The sequence below is a fragment of the Motacilla alba genome, chromosome 1A (assembly GCF_015832195.1).
Source record: "Motacilla alba alba isolate MOTALB_02 chromosome 1A, Motacilla_alba_V1.0_pri, whole genome shotgun sequence".
Lineage (NCBI taxonomy): Eukaryota > Metazoa > Chordata > Aves > Passeriformes > Motacillidae > Motacilla > Motacilla alba.
This window is the reverse complement of record NC_052031.1, coordinates 55,850,903-55,871,135: the sequence shown is the minus strand read 5'-3', so window position 1 is coordinate 55,871,135 and position 20,233 is coordinate 55,850,903. Positions and strand designations below refer to the sequence as shown.

The following is a 20,233-nucleotide window of genomic DNA, read 5'->3' as shown; positions in this document are numbered from 1 at the left end:
TGTTCACCCAGAAAACTCATCACCCTCATTAAGATCACAGCAACTGGTTTCCCACTATTTACCTAGACAGAAAAGCAAAGGGAACTGCTTTTAGGAAGAACAAGACAGTACATTTGGGAAGGTCTTTAAAGGCAAATGGCAGCTTGTTTCCTTTATCTCTGTTATCAGACCTTATCAAGAGAGACCAGTTGCACTTTCTGTGAACCACCGCGCTATCTCTGGAGTTTGAAAACAAAGGGAAAGCAGGTTAAAAAACGAGACTTGGCAATAAAATTGTAGGCCTAGATTCTTTGCTCCCTCTCCTCAGTAAACACAATCTTTTCTGTAGGAACTCTTCCAAAAGAGCTTTATGTGATCTCACGTAGCAACAAATTAATTTTTCCCTTCTATTTTAATTCTTTTAAAAATTTCATATTTAGTTTTTCTTCCACACAGAATCCACAAGTTCCTTCTCTTCCACAAGCTTCCCTCAGGATTTCCTCTGAGTCTGCAGAAATGGGGCTGTGGAACAACATCTCACTGCAGTAAACGCCTGTTCCCTCAACACTCATGTATGTTCCCTTAAGGCGTGTGCCAAGCCAAGTGACCACCACTCATTCCTCTTCCTGTCAGCCCTGCAGAGCCAAGTCTGCTCCCAGGCACTATGGCTTTGTTCTGTTTCATGCATCAGCCATGGATTTGCTTGCTTTTGCATCACCAAGAGCTTTGCCCAAGGGGTGGGAAGGCTTATGCTTTTGTATGGAAGCTGCAGAATCTGGCAATTTCAGCCAGGCAAAAGTTGGCAGCCAACTTTGAGGTCTTTGGGGGTTTCTTTGGCTGTAGGTGATGGGATTTGGACAAAGGCTTTTTCTATAATGAAATATATCATCATTATCATCACCATTATTATTAAATTATTATTTCTTTGCTGTTGGACAAAAAAGAAAAAAGATTTCTGATATGTTTCCCTGCAGCAGCATGGAAGACCTCACCATCTGATATTTTTTGGGGGCAGCACCAACTTAAAACCAGAATAACAGTAGAGGATTACCTGATAAATTCAATTTTGACAGATAATAATTTTTTAAAAGTATTTTAAACATGGTTGAGCAAAACTACTTGCTAAACCTCAGTCCTGCAAGCAGAGTTGGGGAACAGCAGTGTCAACTTTTCACCATGTGACTGCTGAGGAGGGAAAGGTGCCTGGCCTCAAGTGCCAAGCCAAGTTTCCCTCTTCCTCTGATTCTTCATCTGAGCACAATTCTGAATTCGATCAGCTGTCCTAGCAGAGAGAAGAATGAGAAAACCAATGCTGGTCACCAGAGACAGCTCTGCAGATACCTTCAAGTAGAGAGGTTAAAAAAATAACATTTTTTTTTTGTTGTTGTTGTTTTTTTTTTGTTGTTGTTTTTTTCTTTTTTCTTTTTTTTTTTTTTGCAGGTAAGAAAGTTTGCCTGGTCTCTTATGGAGCATGTTAAAAACCTACTAATAACTAGACACAATGGTATAAAATTACTAAATCTGTCTAAGGTCACAGGCACAAAGTGAGCCTAGGGAGGTGTTCTATAAAGGCATTTGGAAGGGAAGATTTCAAATTTGTACTGGCTTTCTCTATTGAGCCCATCACACTTAAGCCCACCATAAGCTCATGGCAGTTCTCTCATCCTGCCTTTTCTCCATACTGCTATCTTTGTGACTGACAATTTTGAGAGGATTTCCAAGTGATTTTTAAAACATATAAAAATGCACTATAGGGATCTGAACCTGAGTAAAGCACCATTATCTTCTAACATCCAAAGCTAATAGTATAAAAATGCCTACGTACACTTAATGGTATAATTCATTTTTATAACCTATTACTTTTAAAATCAATAGGAAATGAGTTAAGCTAAGCATTTTGTCAGATCACAGGAGCTACAAAATCTTCCCATGATTGCATCAGGAAGGGATGGAAGTGCTTGGTGGAAGGCCAAAGAAAGTCCGAACACATTTTCAACTTCAGCAATGGCAAATCAGAGAAAGGTCAAGAAAGCTGTGATAAATGAGCCTGATTCAAAATTGTACCCCCTGAATGCTTAACCTGGAGAATGCCAAGTGCACCAACAAACAGCTAGTGGCATTTTTGATAAAGGCAAAACTGTCATGTATGTTAGCACCAATGAAGTTGCAGCACTATGGGCACCTTGGATGACATCTCTTTTCAATGTATGAGCATTTCAGGGATCAATCTGTGCAAGCACATCTTCACTGCTCTGTGAAAGGTGCACTTGTGCTAACAAATGCATTGCTTGGCAGAAGTGGGGACCACCATCCTCAACACATCTCTGACGCTGAATTTATTTGTTTTATAGCTTCCTCACATTAGAAACAGATTGTCTTTGACATACAATTTTGAAACAGAAATATTTATGGTATGAAAATACAGATCCTCTTGAACCAATTTATATTTCTCTATGGGACAGTAGGACACAACCACTTCCCAGCTACACAAGCTCCTCCAGGCTTTGGGGGCTGAATCTGCTGTGACATGAAGTGAGAGATTGTAACCAGAAAGGCAAAAGCCTAATTTTCTGTGTGAAGAACATCTCAAAACTGGAGACAAAAGTTGTGCCAATGCTTAGACTTTCCAGACATTACCCTTGCTCTTTGGCCTATGCTTACCTGTCCCAGCTCCTCCCCATCCCTCTCCATTACTTGAGGGCTTTGTTGTGCTCAGGTTCCTCTGTTAATCTCAGGAACCCAGCAGAAGGCAATTGACTTTGGCTCCTATTACATTTATCCTCTTACCATTGTTTTGGTAGGACAATCTAAAGTGCAATTAAAGTCAATACTTTTCCAGTGGTTTTTTTTTTTTTTTAAGAAAAGAAATACTTTTATCAAGAGGTTGCTAGGATTTTATAAGCAATTGTATAATTTTCCAGAATCAATCATTTCCCAAGGCAAAGGCAAGCTGAGTTATCTACTGCTCTTATAGGAATAAACTGTGCTACTACATCAAGAGCTTGGGGTATGAGAAGCCATATATCAAGAGAAGTGCATTAAAAGAAACTTCTTTATTTGTTTTCCTACAAACATAAATATGTTTACTAGTCTGCACTCTGCTCAAGCCACTATTTACACAGCAACTCTGTAAGAGCAGCTTAACAGCCTGAGGAGAACATATTAAAGGTTTTACCCTTTCTGTATCAAGGAAGGAATATTCCCTCTATGCTCCAATACATTTGATTTTTAGTTATATTTTTGAAAAAAGAAAACTGTCCAGGTTGATAAGATGTTGTCTCTATCGCCCTTTAGTAGGAGCTGCTAGTAAGACATCTTGAAGGAAGGAACAAGGGACTAGTCTGGGTGAAAATATGCCTGGTGTTATTTGATGGTGCTGAAAGAACAGGTACAATAACACAGTTTCAGTTTTCAGCTGAGAACTCAAATGCAGCATTTCCCTTCACTTCCCATGGACCTGTGCATTCCCAGCTTGCTTCAAGCTCTTGCTGAAGTCAAGGGACCACTGAATATACACAAGAATTGCTGTTCTCTGGCTCTGCCTCAAAGGCTTGCTTAAAAACCCTGCACAGAAAGGCTGGCCTCTGCAGAATCCCAGCAGGTATCCCTCTGAAAACACCAACACCATGATTTGTAAACATGCCTCTAAATTCCTCCGCCCAGCAAAACCCCAGAAGACACTTCTCCATCCCACTGACTCAATATTTGAGCTTAGATTTTTGGTTTTATTTCACCTGTCCTAACTAAGGCCTCATCTCCAAGCTACCAAAAGAAAGAGTAGTGGTTCATAACATGGCTAATGTAAGAAAAATCACATTCCTTTGTTTCAACAGGTTACTATCATTAGAAGAAAATAATCAAAGCATGGCACTTTTGAAAGGCCCAGGAGTGTGGATGCAAGCACAGAAAAATGAAACTCTTTAATATTTGGGATAGGGCTGCGATTTTATTGCAGTTTGTATAGCACTCAGGGTAAAGGCTATCTGACCATAATCAGTGTGACTGAATGCTTGAGCTCAGTAATATGGCATTAATGTGCCACAGTGGAGAATAGATCTACACATACATCTTTCTCTGATTCTCTTTAAAAACAATTCCTATTGAATTACAGCTTTCAGCATGATTTATCAACAGATTATTGTTTGTGGAAGAATGCTACCTTTCTGCTCAAACTATTCCAAGGCTGACTCATATCCTGGTAATTCATTAATACATAACATGATTCCAGTCCAGTAAAGTAATTTCTGCACTATATAAGTCATAAATCCTACAACATCAACTGAAAAATATATCTCAAATTCCCTTTCTAAACATTAATGGAACGTTTTGCTTGGGTTCCCACACACATCATCAAGAGGAGGGGGCCAGGCAGAGTTGTAAAAAGCAATTTGATAGCAGTGTACTTTATAGAGTTTAACATTATAAGAGCTACCATATTGAATGAGACCTGAGGTCAAACTAATCTACTGTCTAACTTACAAGAGTAGCCTATGTCAGAAGCTTCATGAGAAAATAGAAGTGAAATAATCTGTCAGATCTGCCCTCTCCACATTAGGTCTCATTCTATTAGAAAGTGATTTAAAGCCTGGATTGTGAGGTTTAATATGCCTTCCAAGAAGCAGCAATCAAAGACCATTCCCTTTTAACTTATGAAAACACTGCTGCAGAGGGGAGAACTGGAGGTGGCAGAGGGATGTTTGTTTTCATGTTTCAGCAGACTTAATTGCTACAACCAACACTACAGATACTATCACTCAGCAAACAAACTTGTACTGGCTAGAGCTGTTTCTGTTTCATATCTGGGGCATTTATTGTTTCTGGGTATGATCTTGCAACCCATTTTTCTCACAGAGGCAGACTGTACCAATATTCACAGTCTCACTGACACCCAGCGTAACAGGAAGGATTTAAGAAGTATTCCTTTAATTGACAGTGTAACATGTTGCTTACCCAGTGGAGTATTTTTTAATCTTGATGTGAGAAGCAATATGGTGCTTGTCATAAGCAAGATATTTTTGTAAGGCTCAGTGGTGCAGAATGCCAGAGAGAAAATCTGCGTAGGGAGTGAACATCATCAGTGACAGGGAAATCATCCTGAGTTTTCTTTCTCTGAGCTAGTCTGATTTCCACAAGCAGCTCCCAGTATCTCCTCCAGAGCATCAGTGCCTGGTTCTTGAGCTACGCTGCCCTGGCAGCTGAACCATCACTGTTGTCTGTGTATGAAGAGTTCCCACAATTAAAACACACTTGGGCCAGACTCAGCTGGACTGGATGAAGATCAACCTGCAACAAGCCAATGTACTTTATATGTTAGGGCACATCTGTCTAATGGGGATGAGTATATGAGTTTGCTTTTGCTTTTCTGTGTATTTAATGGGGGAAGAAAAGGAAAGAGAGAAGATAGACCAACAATGAAACTTTCCACCCCTTTTCACTGGAAAGTCAAACCATGTTGATAAACTGAATCTGAGGGGCCAGATGCTCCAGCCCTGACTTCTATGCTCTGATGTGTTTTGTTATCTTAGATGAGTGATTGTCTCCTATATAAATCAATGCAAGGGATGCATCCTAATTCTGGGACCTTCATCAGGTTATGTGATTAGGACAAGGCCCGTTGCTTTGTTGAGTTATGTGACCAAATGAGAGTGACAGGTCACTGTCATGTAACCCAAGGGTGCAAACCTCTCTGGATATTTTTTATTTTCTAATTTGGTTACACTGTGTCAAAGATGGCTGGAGATTCAGTGCTGCTGGTGTGGATGCACTGATTCATTTGGGATTAAACTGGTCCCGTATATCCACATTTATCATCAATGGTTCCATACAGAAGAGTACAATGAAATCTTTGTAGCTAATCTTTAGGGGCTTCTTTAGGCCAAAAATAATTCCCCCAAACACCTTCTATCTGTCCTTCCCTGTATGATTAATCCCTCATTTCATACTCATTTTCAAAACGGAGATACCATGCTGGGAGATCCAAATCTTACCCTGGGAAGGCAAATAGTGCATATTTTGTACAGTTAGAAGATGGACATTATGAGAGGTGATTATCTACCCAGTTAACAGGGCAATGTTTCAAGACCAGGCCTGCAGGATTCTTGGATCACAGACAACTACTGTGTTTTTCAAGGTGCTATTTTTCTTTCTCTCATTCTGGGATGAAAGAAGGCTTCTCCTGACAGTAGGCATTGGAATCCCTATATAAACCATCTCTCTACTGACAGATGTGTAGAGATATAAAACCAAAACCAAACAAAAAAACCCAGGAAACAAAAAATCCAGAGCTGGACAAGGTTTGAGGTGTATTGCAGGACAGCACTGCAAAATGCTGCCAGAGTTACTGAGGAAATTGCTTCAATATCTCCTCACTGCTCTAGACCATTACTCCCAGTTGCTCCACTCCATGAGCATCAAGTCTTGAGGAAAACTTGTCTAGAAGTGAGGCTGAGGAGAGAGGAAGGGTGCTACAGTGGGGCATAAGAAGCACATTTGTTTTCAATGAAAGAAAATTACAAATATTAAATATGATGGTGTTAATGCTCATGTCTTGTAGTGAGAGGGAAAACCACCTCAAATAAGCTGTATTTGGACCTCCACTGGAGAGCTTTGTAGCTATCTAAATATTGCAAAAAGTGCCTACAGAAAATTACTAGAGGGAAAATTCAGTTATTCGTGAAGCAATGGGGCAAATTCTATTAGGGATTTCCTACTGCAGAAACAGGCATCACTGAATCTCCTTTGGACAGTCACCAGCAATATCAACAGCAGACTGTGAGACCCTGTGTTCCAGTGCCTGGCTACAAAAGGGTCAATTACATTTGTTAAAAATCTGGTAGGAAGATAGTAAAGAATAACCAACAGTCAAACAGGAAATACTTCAAAGCAAATAAAAAATGCTGTCATCCATGGCTGTTAAGAAGACCCAAAAAAGCCAGGTGGCCCATTCCACATGCCCTGGAGGTACTGTTCTCTGGTGGGCAGTCATCTCCTTTCATACAGTGGCTCCATCAATTCAAATGGTTGGTGAGAAAGCAGACTTTATCATGTCTGTGATATCATCAAACCCTACTTAAAGCCTACTCTGGAGACTGTAACAGGACCAGAATGATGCAAATACCTTGAGCTTTTGCCCCCTGCAAAGGTTTAAATTCCTCGGCATAGGAGGATTTGTCTCTATTTTGAACTGAGGTAGTGAGGGGTAGAGGGTGAGTGTGAATTTAGCAACCCAAAATATTACACATTGATCACTGGGTGTCTCCACTAAAAGCACTTTTATTTTTTTCTTTTTTTCTTTCTGTCTCTACCACTCCCTGGAGAGATTTGCAACAAATGTGTGTGCTTTCTTTCCCTGTCTTGCTTTGCAAAAAGCAATGCCTAGAGCAGGAATAGAAAATTAATTATGATAGAATTTCACACATTTTTCTGGGTGCTTAATGAAGCTTGAACTAGAGCAGAGCAGAGAGACTGCTTATTGTTGATTTTTTTTTTGAGATCACCACACAGAAACTGAATAAGCAAGTAAGTTAACTGGCTCTAAAACTCATAGTGGCTGAGGATTAAGGTAATTATGTCTGAGCTTACACACATTAATTGCAGTATTATTTCATTACAGCAAGTCTTGCCTGCTTGCATGTTGCTGATGTCATTCTAGAACTGATCTGAGTTGTTATCCTTCTATTACCAAAAAGGTTCCTCACACAAACTCTCCTTGCTATAAATATAGCTATGTTTTTTTTACTACATGTTCAAAGGAGATGCAGACCTCTTTTTGCTAGGTTTCTACAAATAGATCCAACTATTTCTTCCTGCACCAAAGTATTTACAATACCTTAGACTTAAGGGATCAATTAAAGTAATACACAATAGATGGGTTTGGTATTGTCATACAGAGATTTCCCTGTCAAAGGTGGGAAAAAATCTATTTTTTAGTCTGAGTGAGACAAGAGACTCTGGGAAAACAGTCTCCACAACATTACTGTCAGAGCAGTAGGGATTCTTCACCTTCTGGGTTACAAAGAAGTTTCCTTTTAATGGCTGGAATGCAAGGGAGGGGAAAGGAAGGGAACTCCTCACATTCTCCTTGTCTAACAAGGAGCCAAAGGGTGAGAACCACTCCCTAGCAGAAGTAATCTGTGATTGACAATGGTTTTCTTGGCAGCCAGGGCTAAAAATGGTTTAGCTGCAGTACAAATGACTTAAGTATAAAAACAACAACAAAAAAATCCACTGGAAATAACATTCTCATTATATGAAGAGTAAGGTTAATGAGCTATTACCTTGGCAGGTCCTTTCATCTGTGAGCAGTTTATAGCCTTTCTGGCAGCTGCACTCAAAGCTGCCAACTGTGTTTCGGCAGAAATGGTCACAGCCACCATTGTTTACCAAACACTCATCAATATCTGCAAAGAATGAACAGCAAAGATTTAGTTCATGATAGCAAAAATTTAATTTGTGACAGCAATTCAGTCATTCGGGACAGGAATACTCAGATCCCAAAGGAGGCTGCTATCCCTGTCAAGAACCAGGCTGGTCAGATATGTCCCTTCCTAGACCTATCTCACAAGGCTTACAAGGAGAGGTATGAGCTGAGCTGTTCAGGAGATAGAGATGTTCCTCTCAGAACTGGAACCAACAGATGACCCAAGCTGAGGTAGTTTGGTGTTAAGAACATTCAGGGGAGCTTCTCTGTAGATGGAGTGCTGCTGCCTGACAGCAGACTTCAACCTGGGAAGAATGTGAATAGTTTTACCTTGTATAGGAAGTACCAAAACATAAGAACACACAAAAATTTGAAGAAATAACAAACATGAAGTAAAAGACACTTGAATTCTGAAGAAATCCTTCCATCATTCTTACACAAACAAATGCAAGGATACGTTTTCTCAGAATGAGCAGTGTATGTTATTTCACTCATTATTCAGTGACACAGTGTAACCTATTTTCTTGTATCAAACTTTTCTCACTTGGTGTAGCAGAAAAGGAACTAACTCTGAGTGCATGTGAAATGTTGCTTCTTCAGTTATTCTGAAGACAGAGCACCTATTGCCTTTATTTGAAAGCCATATACACACACACACACACACACACACACACACACACACACACACACACACACACACACACACACACAGTATGAAGGACAGATCAATGGCTCTTACTTCAAATAGTGATTATGAAGTGGACTAATGAACTTGATAAGACCTCTGTTCTGAATTTCATACTGATGATTCCACTTCCCACTCCTTATAAGTTCTCCCAAAGGTTATGAAGATCTGGAATGACCAATCCCTTTTCCAATCCATAAAAGGTTGGGAAGTAAGTATATATACTAACAGGCCACAAAAACTGATTTGAAATACAGGGTATCTTTCCATCCTCCCCCAATTATAAAACCACAGATCTATGTTTATTTGAAAAAGGGGAAAAAGTACTTTTATTATTTTTCAGGAGAAGAACAGTGCCAAAAAATACCTCTTTTTATGAATGTATACAGTGAAGAAGAAATATGACATTGAGCCTTGGCTTCCCAGTCCTGGAATTGAAAACAAGAGCTTTCAGGGAACTAAATGGAGAGCAGTGCTTCCTTTTGAAAAGCTTTTTGCTGTAAGATCTTTGAAACTTTGAAGTAACAGCTGGCCATTTAAAGAGCAAATCTTGCAAAATGCAAATCTAGATGCAAAAGAGTCTAACATATGAAGATGGGAATTTATCAAAACCAGCAGGATGATGATGAATGAAGGGCATACTTTAAAAATTATTTGAATTCAGCAGGATTCTTAGTGAAAGTAATTCATTAATTTTTGCAAACTTATGATTGCAACATGGGAACAAGGCATGGTGCTTACCACATTGCTGCATATGAAATACAAACAGTAGCAAGAGGAGTAAAGTGGTAAATCTAAAAATTTGAACAGCTGAGAGGCAAATTCAGCCATCATTTCAAAAGAGCACTTTGTTGCACATACACTGACAGACATATGTCCAGGGCTCAAATAAGCAAGAACAATGTATATTGTTATAAAGGCTTTCTTATGAGTTGCACTTGTGGCAAGGAGATGGGAAATTTGTTCTCAGACCCTCTGAACTAATATTTCTGCTTATTATTTTTGTTTCTGGTTCTGAAGAGGAGGGGCTCTTGCATTCAACCCAATTAAAAGAATGAGGGTAAATTGCAGGCAGCAGCTGTGGAACACCGAGTTCTTAGTGCAAAGCCAGCTCAAATCTTTGTGTCTTGGGTAACAAAGTTCTCAAAGTGCCCCAAAATCAGGAGTCTCTTTGTTGTCTGTGGTGCTCCAGTTCTTGCATTTGGCTGGCCAACAACAGATAACCCTGGGCTCCCAACTTGATAGATCTGGTGAAGAACACACTCAGGGTCACCTCTTTGTAACACCAGGAGACTGGAGGCAGCAACCCTTATGGTTTCAGCTGCGATCATCTGCACAGGTCAAGACTGGCAGTGAAAAGACAAGAATTTTTGGCCCAATTCCTGCAGCCTGGCATTTCCTTTTGTAGAAGTGATTCCTCCCAGCTCCCTAATGTGCAACTGGGACTGTGGTGGGGGTGTTAGGATGGATTACCACAAAAAGTCCCATCCTTTAGCAGAGCACAGGTGTACCTAACTACAGTTTAGCATGCCCTGACAAAAATGTGGGACAAATGGAATTGTGAATTAAAATTACTAATGTGTTATGCATCGTAAACCCACAGAACAGTCATCCATCATGAAGAAAGTATCTTTTACTCGTGATAAGAACAACATGACCTTTGAGCTACTCTGCTGCCTGAGACTGCTTGAAGTAGAAATTACTTGCAGCCTGTCAAACACCATTCTGGAGTAATGATTGATGTTTTAAATGATGGCCCCTGGATTTCACATGTTAAATTCCAAATTCCAGTCTCTTTTCTGTGTCTCTCATGACCGTAAGGGGCAAAAATGAAACCCTGCTGCCATCAGAGTGCTGATTTTAGGCTGTTAATAACTGCAATTCCACTGACAATGTAGCATATTAGCTTTATACCAGCAATTCTTTGGAATAATTCTGAACCAGGATCTGAGTAAAACCTGGGAGAGTCCATAGGAAAAGAAAGTATTTATTCATTTCTTCTAACTGGAAAACATGACATGACCTTTTGAAACGGGGACCATCAAAACAGAATAGAGGTCAAAATTGTTAGCTGCAAAAACATTTTAAATAACATAAACGGTGCCAATGTCTCTGCTTTCACTGTATTTCTTTCCATGGTCATAGCGAGACCGACAAAGCATGTAAAAATTATTTCACTCTGTGGAGAGCAGCACATTACTGCATTTCACTGGAAGAGAGCAGTATCCAACTGTATGTATCATGTCTAACTGGTTCAGAGAAATTGCAAAAAGTCTGTATCCCCACTATTTTTCTTTCCTTGGTCATAAATAATATGTGTTATGAGCCATGTGAAAATAAATTATTCCACTGCATGAGAAGGTGAGGCCACATTTATATTTAAACTTGCTGGCACCCAACTTTGTCAAGTGCTTCTTTGAACTTCACAGAGGGTAAGTGTGTCTACCTCTCATGTTGGGCAAAAAATACACAGTGCAAACACATTGTGGTGTCTCTAACCAGCTTTGACATTATTTAGTCAAATATTCCCCTACTATTATTGGGACTGTCTGTGGAGCAGCCATAAACCTGCTGTCTTCAAACAGCAGTGGCTCCTTGAGATGCAGGTTGCTGAAAAATAGCTCCAACTTGCAGAAAAATAGCTCCAACTTCCTTCAGGCTCTGCTCCCCTTTATCCTCAGAAATGCAGAAGGATGTAAAGAACTGTATTTTCTCTGTGGAGGTTGTAGATAAAATGATGATACTCTGAGAATCATTTCAGACTGCGAGGTCTCATGGGCTTTCAGTGTGTTGGGAATAAACCCCAAGGAATTTCTCCCAATGCAGTGAGTCAATATTGTTAAATGATACCTTACTCACACAAGCTGATGATCTGCTATAAAATACCAAAATGGGACACATGCAAATATGAAAATACAGGCCAGTGAGAAACCACAGAAGTATTGAAAATTATGGTCAAAACTGTCCGGTGAAGGTATGGTGTAACAAGCAACTCAGCACTCAAGCATCCTGTTAGCTCTGAAAATGGTTCATTCAATTCCCAAGCAATTAAATACAAACAAAAGCAAAGATAAGATTTGCAACAAGGAAGCTAACACCTTCTTTACAGTTGTAATATTTGAAGGAAAAAACCCCAATTGCAAATATTTGTCTGGAGATGGAGCTCAGCAACACTATCACAAAAGCTATATGCTCATATAGCTCCTGAACCCAGGAATGAATCCTGGGTTTGTGAAAAAAAAACCCCAAAACCCCAAACCTATAGTATAATTATTATAATAAGTATATTAATCTATAATAATATATTCTTCTATTTTTTTCTGAGGATCTCAAAATGTGAGGGAGGCAGTAGAATCAGCTTTAAATAAAAGTATAGAAACTCAGATGCTTTGTGCTAAGTTGCATGGCTGCAATTTGACTCGGCTAAGCAAGCAGACTGTTATTTTTCTTTTCATGATCTTGTGAAGATTAATGGGAATGCCTACTCCTGTTCCACTTCCACCTTTTTTAAGCTCTGCTCAGTGCAGTTCATGTTTGGAAGGAGCTGGTTCTGATCAGGGCGCACGTATGCACTTGTGTATGCACATATAAACCCACAGAGATTTGCCTCACTGCATATAGGCCAGGGAATAAATGAATAAGTAGGGATTTTAGGTAACTTAGAACTTAACATTTCACATAAGCTGCTTAAAGGCAAGTGAAAGGCTAATCAACATGCAATCTTCACTTAGCTGCTGAACAATGATGGAGATGGAGATTTCCACAGCCTCATCACAGGCGGAAGTGAGGATCCTCCTTTCAATGGCTGGACAAATATTTGAACTGATTGTGTCTGTCTAATCCTTTGCAGATTTAAAATGCTACCTAGCTCCAGAAAAAGAATATACTCCCAGATCAACCTGAAATAATTACTGAAACTTCATAAGCTTCTTGTTTTTAATAATGAAAGCCAGTGTGTTGGAATTAGTAATGCTATTACCAGTATACAGTGGACATCAATATAAATAGGTTTTCTGCAAGGTGGGCTGGTTTGCTCGTACTTTTTGTTCCCTGATTTCCTAATTTTCTCTTGCTTTTCTTCCCTTGCTCTTCCTCATTTGTAAAACTCTTCCTAGAGTTTTACAAATCACTACTGTCCCCGAAAAACTGGAACTAGTGTTGCCTTGTTGACACAGATATTAGTTCCCTGCTGCACACAGACCACTAAGTATAAAGCAGCCACAAAACTTTTTTACCCCATGCTGGAGGCAGGGAAATAGAGGAACAGAAAAAATAACTAACTCATCCACACTTGAATCCAATTTCAGTGTACAGGTCAGCAGGTTACCCTGGGGTGCCAATCAGCAAAGGCTTGCACAAAACACCTTGCACTGCATGCTGTTCTACGTTACAAATATTACAGAGCCACCAATGCTCAGACTGAAATTATTTTGGTATTTGCCCTGCCACTTCTCAATTAGACTTGTAAACTCAGGATTAACATAAGCAGAAGCTACCAGGCTCCACTTGCAATACTCTAAATGTAATATTGCATAGCATCTTAAATAACGCATGCCAGGGATATCTCATTAAGGTAGAAAGATAATTTCATATCCCCAGATTCTTTGGATCAGTGCTACTATGAGAAAATCTAAATCAAAGTAGAACACAGGTTCTGCTGTTCCATCCAAAAGCATCAAGCCAGCTATTGTGGGGTTAGTTTCCAGGGAGTTGAAAGTCCTAGTTCCAGTTTTACAACAGATTTATCCAACATCTGCACACGGTGTAACACTTCCCTGCTTTACTTCACTCATAAAATTGAGGATTGGTAATTATCACTTGGTATTTTCAGGACCAATACTTTCAAATGCACTATTATGGAACAAGGTGTTATGAATCCAAGTCATTTGCTTGGATTTGCTGTCAAAATTTTTAAGTCAAATTACAGTTGTTTTAAATTTCTGGTCTGGGCTTCAGAACGGTTCAATCCAGTAGCCGGTTCCTTGCTGGTAGTGTTTTGCACTGCAAGATTTTGTGAATGTCTGCAGGACTGTTAGGGCCATGTCTACTTTAGGAGGTCCTGAAATTGCACAGTTCATTGCCTCTTGCGTGTTTCAGGGAGGAATAATTCTATTTATGCAGTACCTTCCACTTGAGGATTACAAAGGGCAGCAGCTTATTTTCTTCTTTACATTAAACCTACACAACACTTCTGCAGCAGAAATACATTTAATTAATTCTTCTTTAACAAATGTGAAACTGAGGCAGGTAGGATAATGTGCAACTTGCCTGCATGAGATAGCTACAAAATGAAATAAAGCATATATTATAGCACCTCTAATTTGAGTTCTGTGCTTCAACAACATCCTCATTTTCCCTCCCACAGTGCTAATTAACTGTAAAGTATGATAGTCATTACTGAACTGAAGTTCCACTAAGTAGCATATGAAGATTCTCTGTTTAATTAGCTTTATAGCTGGGTTGTGGGACAAGGCATCTTCCTAATTAACAGGATTAAATCTAGACTGGGCAGACAGGAATGAATGTAATTAAAATTTAATCTTCCTCATCCTGAACACAGGCTGCCCGCAAAATAGAGAGCTTTGTGTAAATGTACTTAGAGCATGGAAGGGTTGAGGCAGGTTTCAACACATTTCCCTCATGTCACTTTCTCAATTTTCACCTGTTATCTTTGCAATTTCACGAAGAAACCTGTCTTCCAACACAGATGGTAATCTGTCACATATGGATTTAGGTGTCAGCTATTCTACTCCAGGACATATCCACTCTGACATTATCTACCAACCAATCAATAAAAGAGTCTGCCAGGCTGCCAAGAGATCAATCACCTTGTAAAACAAACATTATGTCCTATTATTTTCTTATTACAGTTAATTAGACTTATAAAACACAAAAAACCTTTGCAGGTGAAAAACTCAGAACTGCTGTCATAATAGGTTAGGCCCAGATTTTTCATTTGTAAAGGGGAAGGGATTTACTAAATCTAATGTGAAAAGAAAGGATTTTCATTTAAAATTTTTGCTGAACACTGAATTCTTTTCTAACCTTAAAAACATGTTCGTGCAATGGTACGAACCCAAACAGTACAAGCTGAGGCTGTGACACCAGAATGTGAAGGGAAGTAGAGACATAATGATACAGACTGATAGTCTTTTCAGTGTCTAGGCTGAGTAAATGGGAAAACTACCCCTCCTCCACAGTGTCCTCCTACCAGAAGCAAAGATAAACCTCACAGGAATCCCAGGAAATAAAACTACTTTTCTTCCTCCTGAAACATTTTATCAATCAAAATGCTTTTGTCAATCAAAATGCTCTTTATAAAACATTGAAGAGGGAGAAATAAGTGTGCTGTTCAATCTCCCATGTGTACTTGGGGACACCAAAGAATGTGTCTTTATTTTTTACAGAGCGTGTGGAAAGTACAGGACATCAGATTCTGGGAAATTTGGCTGTACCTGCAGCCATGTGGGTGAGTACAGGCAGATCTGGAGGCTGTAGGTAAAACAGTTGGAGAGAACTGTGCAAATACACTGGGCTGAGTGCTTACCCACCTTCATTATTCACACAGCCACTACCACCAGAATAATTCCATATGCAATGTAATTATTCACACAGTCACACCACCAGAATAACTCTATGAGTAATGTTTACGCAGCAGGAGCTGAGGCAGAACTAAATGGGTTGCTGCAGGTTAATAATGAGAATAAAAGAGTTAATTCAGTGTTTCTTAAGGAGAAAATCAGACAGAACTGTGGGGCTGACATCCCTGCCCATTTTCTCTGTGCTAGGTGTCACCAAAAAACAAGGCCTGGCTCTTACTGTATTTAATTTTTCCATATGGTCAGAATGAGGAGCAAAGGGGCGAGTGAGATAACTGCACTATTGGACCAAGATGCAAGAATCCCTAGGTTTAGTGTATGAACTCAATTTACATTTACACATGGTTACTTTCATTTACCTCCTTGGAATTATTAACTGCTCAGGAAAGCTCTGCGCTTATTTCCAAGAATCCCAGTTTGCTTCTAGAAAAGTGTTTGTTTAATTAAATAAAATTGGTATTAAGGGCAGTTAAAGGTACTGATGGTTTCTCTAAAATTCCAGTGAAACTCTGCTAGCTTTCCTGGGATAAAGCTACTCCTTCTGAAAGGGGCACTTGAATACAATTAGTCCATGATAATTTAAATAGCTCTTAATGAATCTAAGAAATTTAGATGCTGACCAAAAATTAACCCCCCGAAGTTTTTGAAGACACTGCTTCAAGAAGCCAGGGATCTGCTCTGTACCAGGGAAGACAGAGGGATCACTGAGAGCAGAATCATATTGAAGAAAGAAAAGCTGTATTTTATAATGAAAAAGGCAATGATAAAATAATGAAAAACAAGCTTTAAGTTTTGAATGTTGGAAGTTATGATCGTGTGAGTAGTCAGCTCCCAAGTAACAGAAAGCACAGCACAGTTTTCCATAATATACCATGGTTGTTGATCCTCAGGGGGCTTTGTATTGTTGAATAAATGCAAGGTCTTTTCAACAACTCAAATGCAAAATATGACCCTCTGAAGCATTAATTGAAAGGATTTGGCATTTTCAAAGGGGAAGTTCACGAAGACAAATAACGACTGCAAGTTTCTAGGGAACAGGGATATTGCCTAGTCATGAAAAAAACCCTAATTTAGTACACATGAATTTATTTTGTGGGGATAGATGGAACCCTTGGGAGGGAATGAAACAGAATGATTTACATGGCAGCTGACCCAAGTCTGTAATTTTTAAATGGAAGATAATTTGTTATATTATATTTGTCTGTCATGAACAAGTCTACAGCAGACAAATGAAATGTATCTCTTTAAACAAACAAAAAAAAAAAACCCAAACCCAAGGCCCAACTGAAAATCTAAAAGGCAATTCCCTTAAAGATAGGGAAGGGGCAGTGAAAGTTCCACACATATTCTGGATTAGATAAATTTACAGTAGCAGTTAGAAGGATTCTGCTCTCCATTCCCTCTCTCTCTCTCTTTTTTTCCATTCTATTTTCTTCTTTCTGACCAGTTTCAACTGTGTTGATATCTAAAATTTGCCTTTTTTAAATTAAAAAATCATGCTTTTATAATCTGATTTTTCATCACTGAGGTCTGAAACTTCAACTGTCTCTTGGAAAGTCTGAATCAATTATGTGTCTAAATCAGTCACACATATACTCCTCAGTGCATGTCCAATTGCTCATTTTCTGGTTGCCCTACTAGACTTCTGACCACTGTCATCATCTACCACCAAGAGTCTTCCATATTTTTCTCCCTCAGATCCTACTCATTCACTCATTTTCTGCTGGCAACCAGTAGCTTTTCCCCCTCTCCAACATCTCTTCCACCATTTATGGTTTTACCATGATCTCTTCTGAGCCTTCCCCTCAGTCTGATACTCTACCATCTCTCTTATCGCGCACCAACAACAGTCAACTCTCTGTTTGCTCTAAAAAAGTAGGGGAAAAACCCAGAAACCTAGTTTTGAGTCACTTCCCAGTCTTAGCAAGTCTAGAAACAGCTGTTTCCAGGGCAGCAGGGCTGGCCCAGATGGTTGTGGTTCTCTCTCTGGACTTGACAGAGAGCTTTCTAATGAGCTGCTACAGCTGCCTGCTAGTTGCTGCTCTGTTTTCCTCACACTGGATTGATCCTGCATATTCTTTGTCTTGAGACCTGGATAACAGCGATGGAATGGTCTAAAATGACTGCAGCCTCAGCAAAAAGGCCTTAATGTTTGCTTCTTTAATCCACATTTAGGTAGTTATTTTGAAAATGCTTTTGTAGCTACCGTGGAACTCCTACTCTCATCCAATTTGTGAGTCTTATCCACCTCTTCTAAAACAAGCATCTCTTCTGATAAGCTGAACTTGATTATTGTTCTCCCATTAGTTACTCAGTTTTCCCTCTCTCAGTCCTGATATTTATGATGGTTTATTTTGGACACAGATGGTCTCGCATCTCACTTAGAGTCATATCAAACAAAAAATAACCTCATAACTGCCTCTGTATTTTAATAATCCCTTTTGGCTTTAGTCTTCCATTTGTCATTCCTAGCAATTAAGTTCCATTCGTATTTTCTTCTCTCACCAACTACAAGCCTACCTGTTATCTCTGCAGCATGCATGTGGTTGATTCATGTGCCAAAAACTTCCCTGTAGAGGCATTTAGTGGGTCCAATTATATGACTCGTCTCAGGGCTTCCCCAAAGTGTGTGTTCTGAAAATCTTGCCAGTACTCAAGCCCTGAACAGGACCACTGTTTTCATGATAAAATTCCTAATTTTCCTCTCATTTAATGTTGTTTTTGTTACCTTTTTTCGGTTGGGCACAGATCTATTGTTTCACAGAATGAAATCACACACTGGCTGCCTTTGGTTACTTGTTTGTCACAAATGCCTCTATTTTTTCAGTAATATGGTTTTGTCACTTAAAGAGGAGTATTGGGAAGGGGAAGAGACAGGGTGATCTAGCTGCTGCAGCATTAAAAAAAAAATCTCTTGGTGTCTGTAAATAAGTCGAGCAGTTTGGGATTCACACAAATCCGCCTTTACCAAGAATGCTTCTTGCTTGCTTCCTGAAAATGGCATGTGGTCTCAAAACCCTTTAACTGTGCAGAATACTGGATAATGGTCAGAACTGGTTTGTCAGAAGGTAATTTTAAGGAAGTTCGGCATGCATATTTTAATTGCACATTTAATCTGTGCACCACACATATGTAGAAAGTTATTATTTTAAATTAATGTTTTTGTTCCTCCTAAAAGCACTAATCTAACTACTGCAGAACCCACATTTTCACTATTATCATTCTTGATCTCAGTCTCATGTTCATGAATTAATTTAGGCACCAACTTCTCATGCAAGGCAAAGGTGGCCCTCTGTCCATGCAAAGACATAAGAGGTTTTTGTATTTATTTTTTTGTTGTTGTTTTTAGGATAAAAGACAGACCTCAGACACAAGATTTGTATTTGCCTTATGGTTAGCATGGAGAGGGAAAAGGTATTTTTTTGTTCTGACATGTGGCTGTAGTGGCTTGTGATTACACCTGATCTATTTTCTGATAGCTCTTTGCTTGCAGGCACAGAGAAGCAAACTCAAATGGGCTTATTTTCGAACACACACACACACACACACACACACACACACACTTATTTCTAATGGCAAACACTGGGAGGGTAAGTTGCTGTAACTTGAAAGTAGAGTTCTCATAGAGGTAGAGATGCTTATAATGAATTATGAAAACTAGATCTTGATTTGATTATTGGGAAGTTAATTCTTGGCTGAAGTTGATGAGAAGTAGGGAGAAAGCCATCTGGGGGGCTCAGAATGAGTCACTTCAGTAAACACATAAGGGTTGCTAAAAGACAGCACATACTTTAATAGCTAACTTCTAAACCTCTACTCCCTGACTTCAGACAGCTTGTGGACTGGCTTTGACAAAATCATTTGATAAATCATTTGGATTTGGCCTGGTCTGAAAAAAATCAAGGCACTCTGATTCCCCTGGAGAAGGATGTTTTTCAGGGGGAGGAACACTGAAGAAAACCAAAGAGGGACTGAGAATTTGTCCTGCACTGACTTCCACAGCTGAATGGACAACACAGGCCTCTTAGCACCACTATATTAACACTTTTTCTTATATTTAGTTTGTATAATTGAGCTCAAAGAGAGGCACTGTGTTCCTTGTTAGACTCTGAGGGGAAGTGGAAAGGCTAACCCAGTTCAGGGATATTGTCAAGGCAAGTAAAGTGGGGACCCCACAGGTTGGGATTAAACTCTTTCCATGTCCTTAGGAGCATGTTTTTGCAATAAGAGATGAGTTCAGAGGGTGCCAGCTGTCCCATGTTATTTCCCAATGCACACCTCTTTAAGCTTGCCTAAATAGGAGGTAGCTGAACCTTATGATGTAAGACCTCTAGTCCCACCAGGAATTACCAAAGGCTGTGCTTGTTTTTCCTTGGGGTCACGTATTCATCTGACTATATTCTACAACACAGTTCACTGAGGGATTCCTGAGAGAAGTAAAAGGCATGAGGTGCAAAATCAAATTTGATGCCCCTGAGGGCTGATGCATAGGAGAGAGGATGAAGATTCTACTTGGGTATCCACAGTGGGGACAACAATGGCCTTGGGGAT

At 39.5% G+C, this 20,233-nt stretch overlaps 1 protein-coding gene across 3 annotated transcripts in view; it reads right to left on the bottom strand.

Annotated features, from left to right (window-relative positions):
- SCUBE1 (signal peptide, CUB domain and EGF like domain containing 1) overlaps positions 1 to 20,233 on the bottom strand; it is a 192,804-nt gene that overhangs the window by 37,947 nt on the left and 134,624 nt on the right. For all 3 annotated transcript variants that reach the window (XM_038153802.1, XM_038153801.1, XM_038153800.1), the window contains one exon: positions 8,256 to 8,378. In XM_038153802.1, coding sequence (XP_038009730.1) covers positions 8,256 to 8,378 — 123 coding nt within the window. The remainder of the gene's footprint in view (positions 1 to 8,255; positions 8,379 to 20,233) is intronic.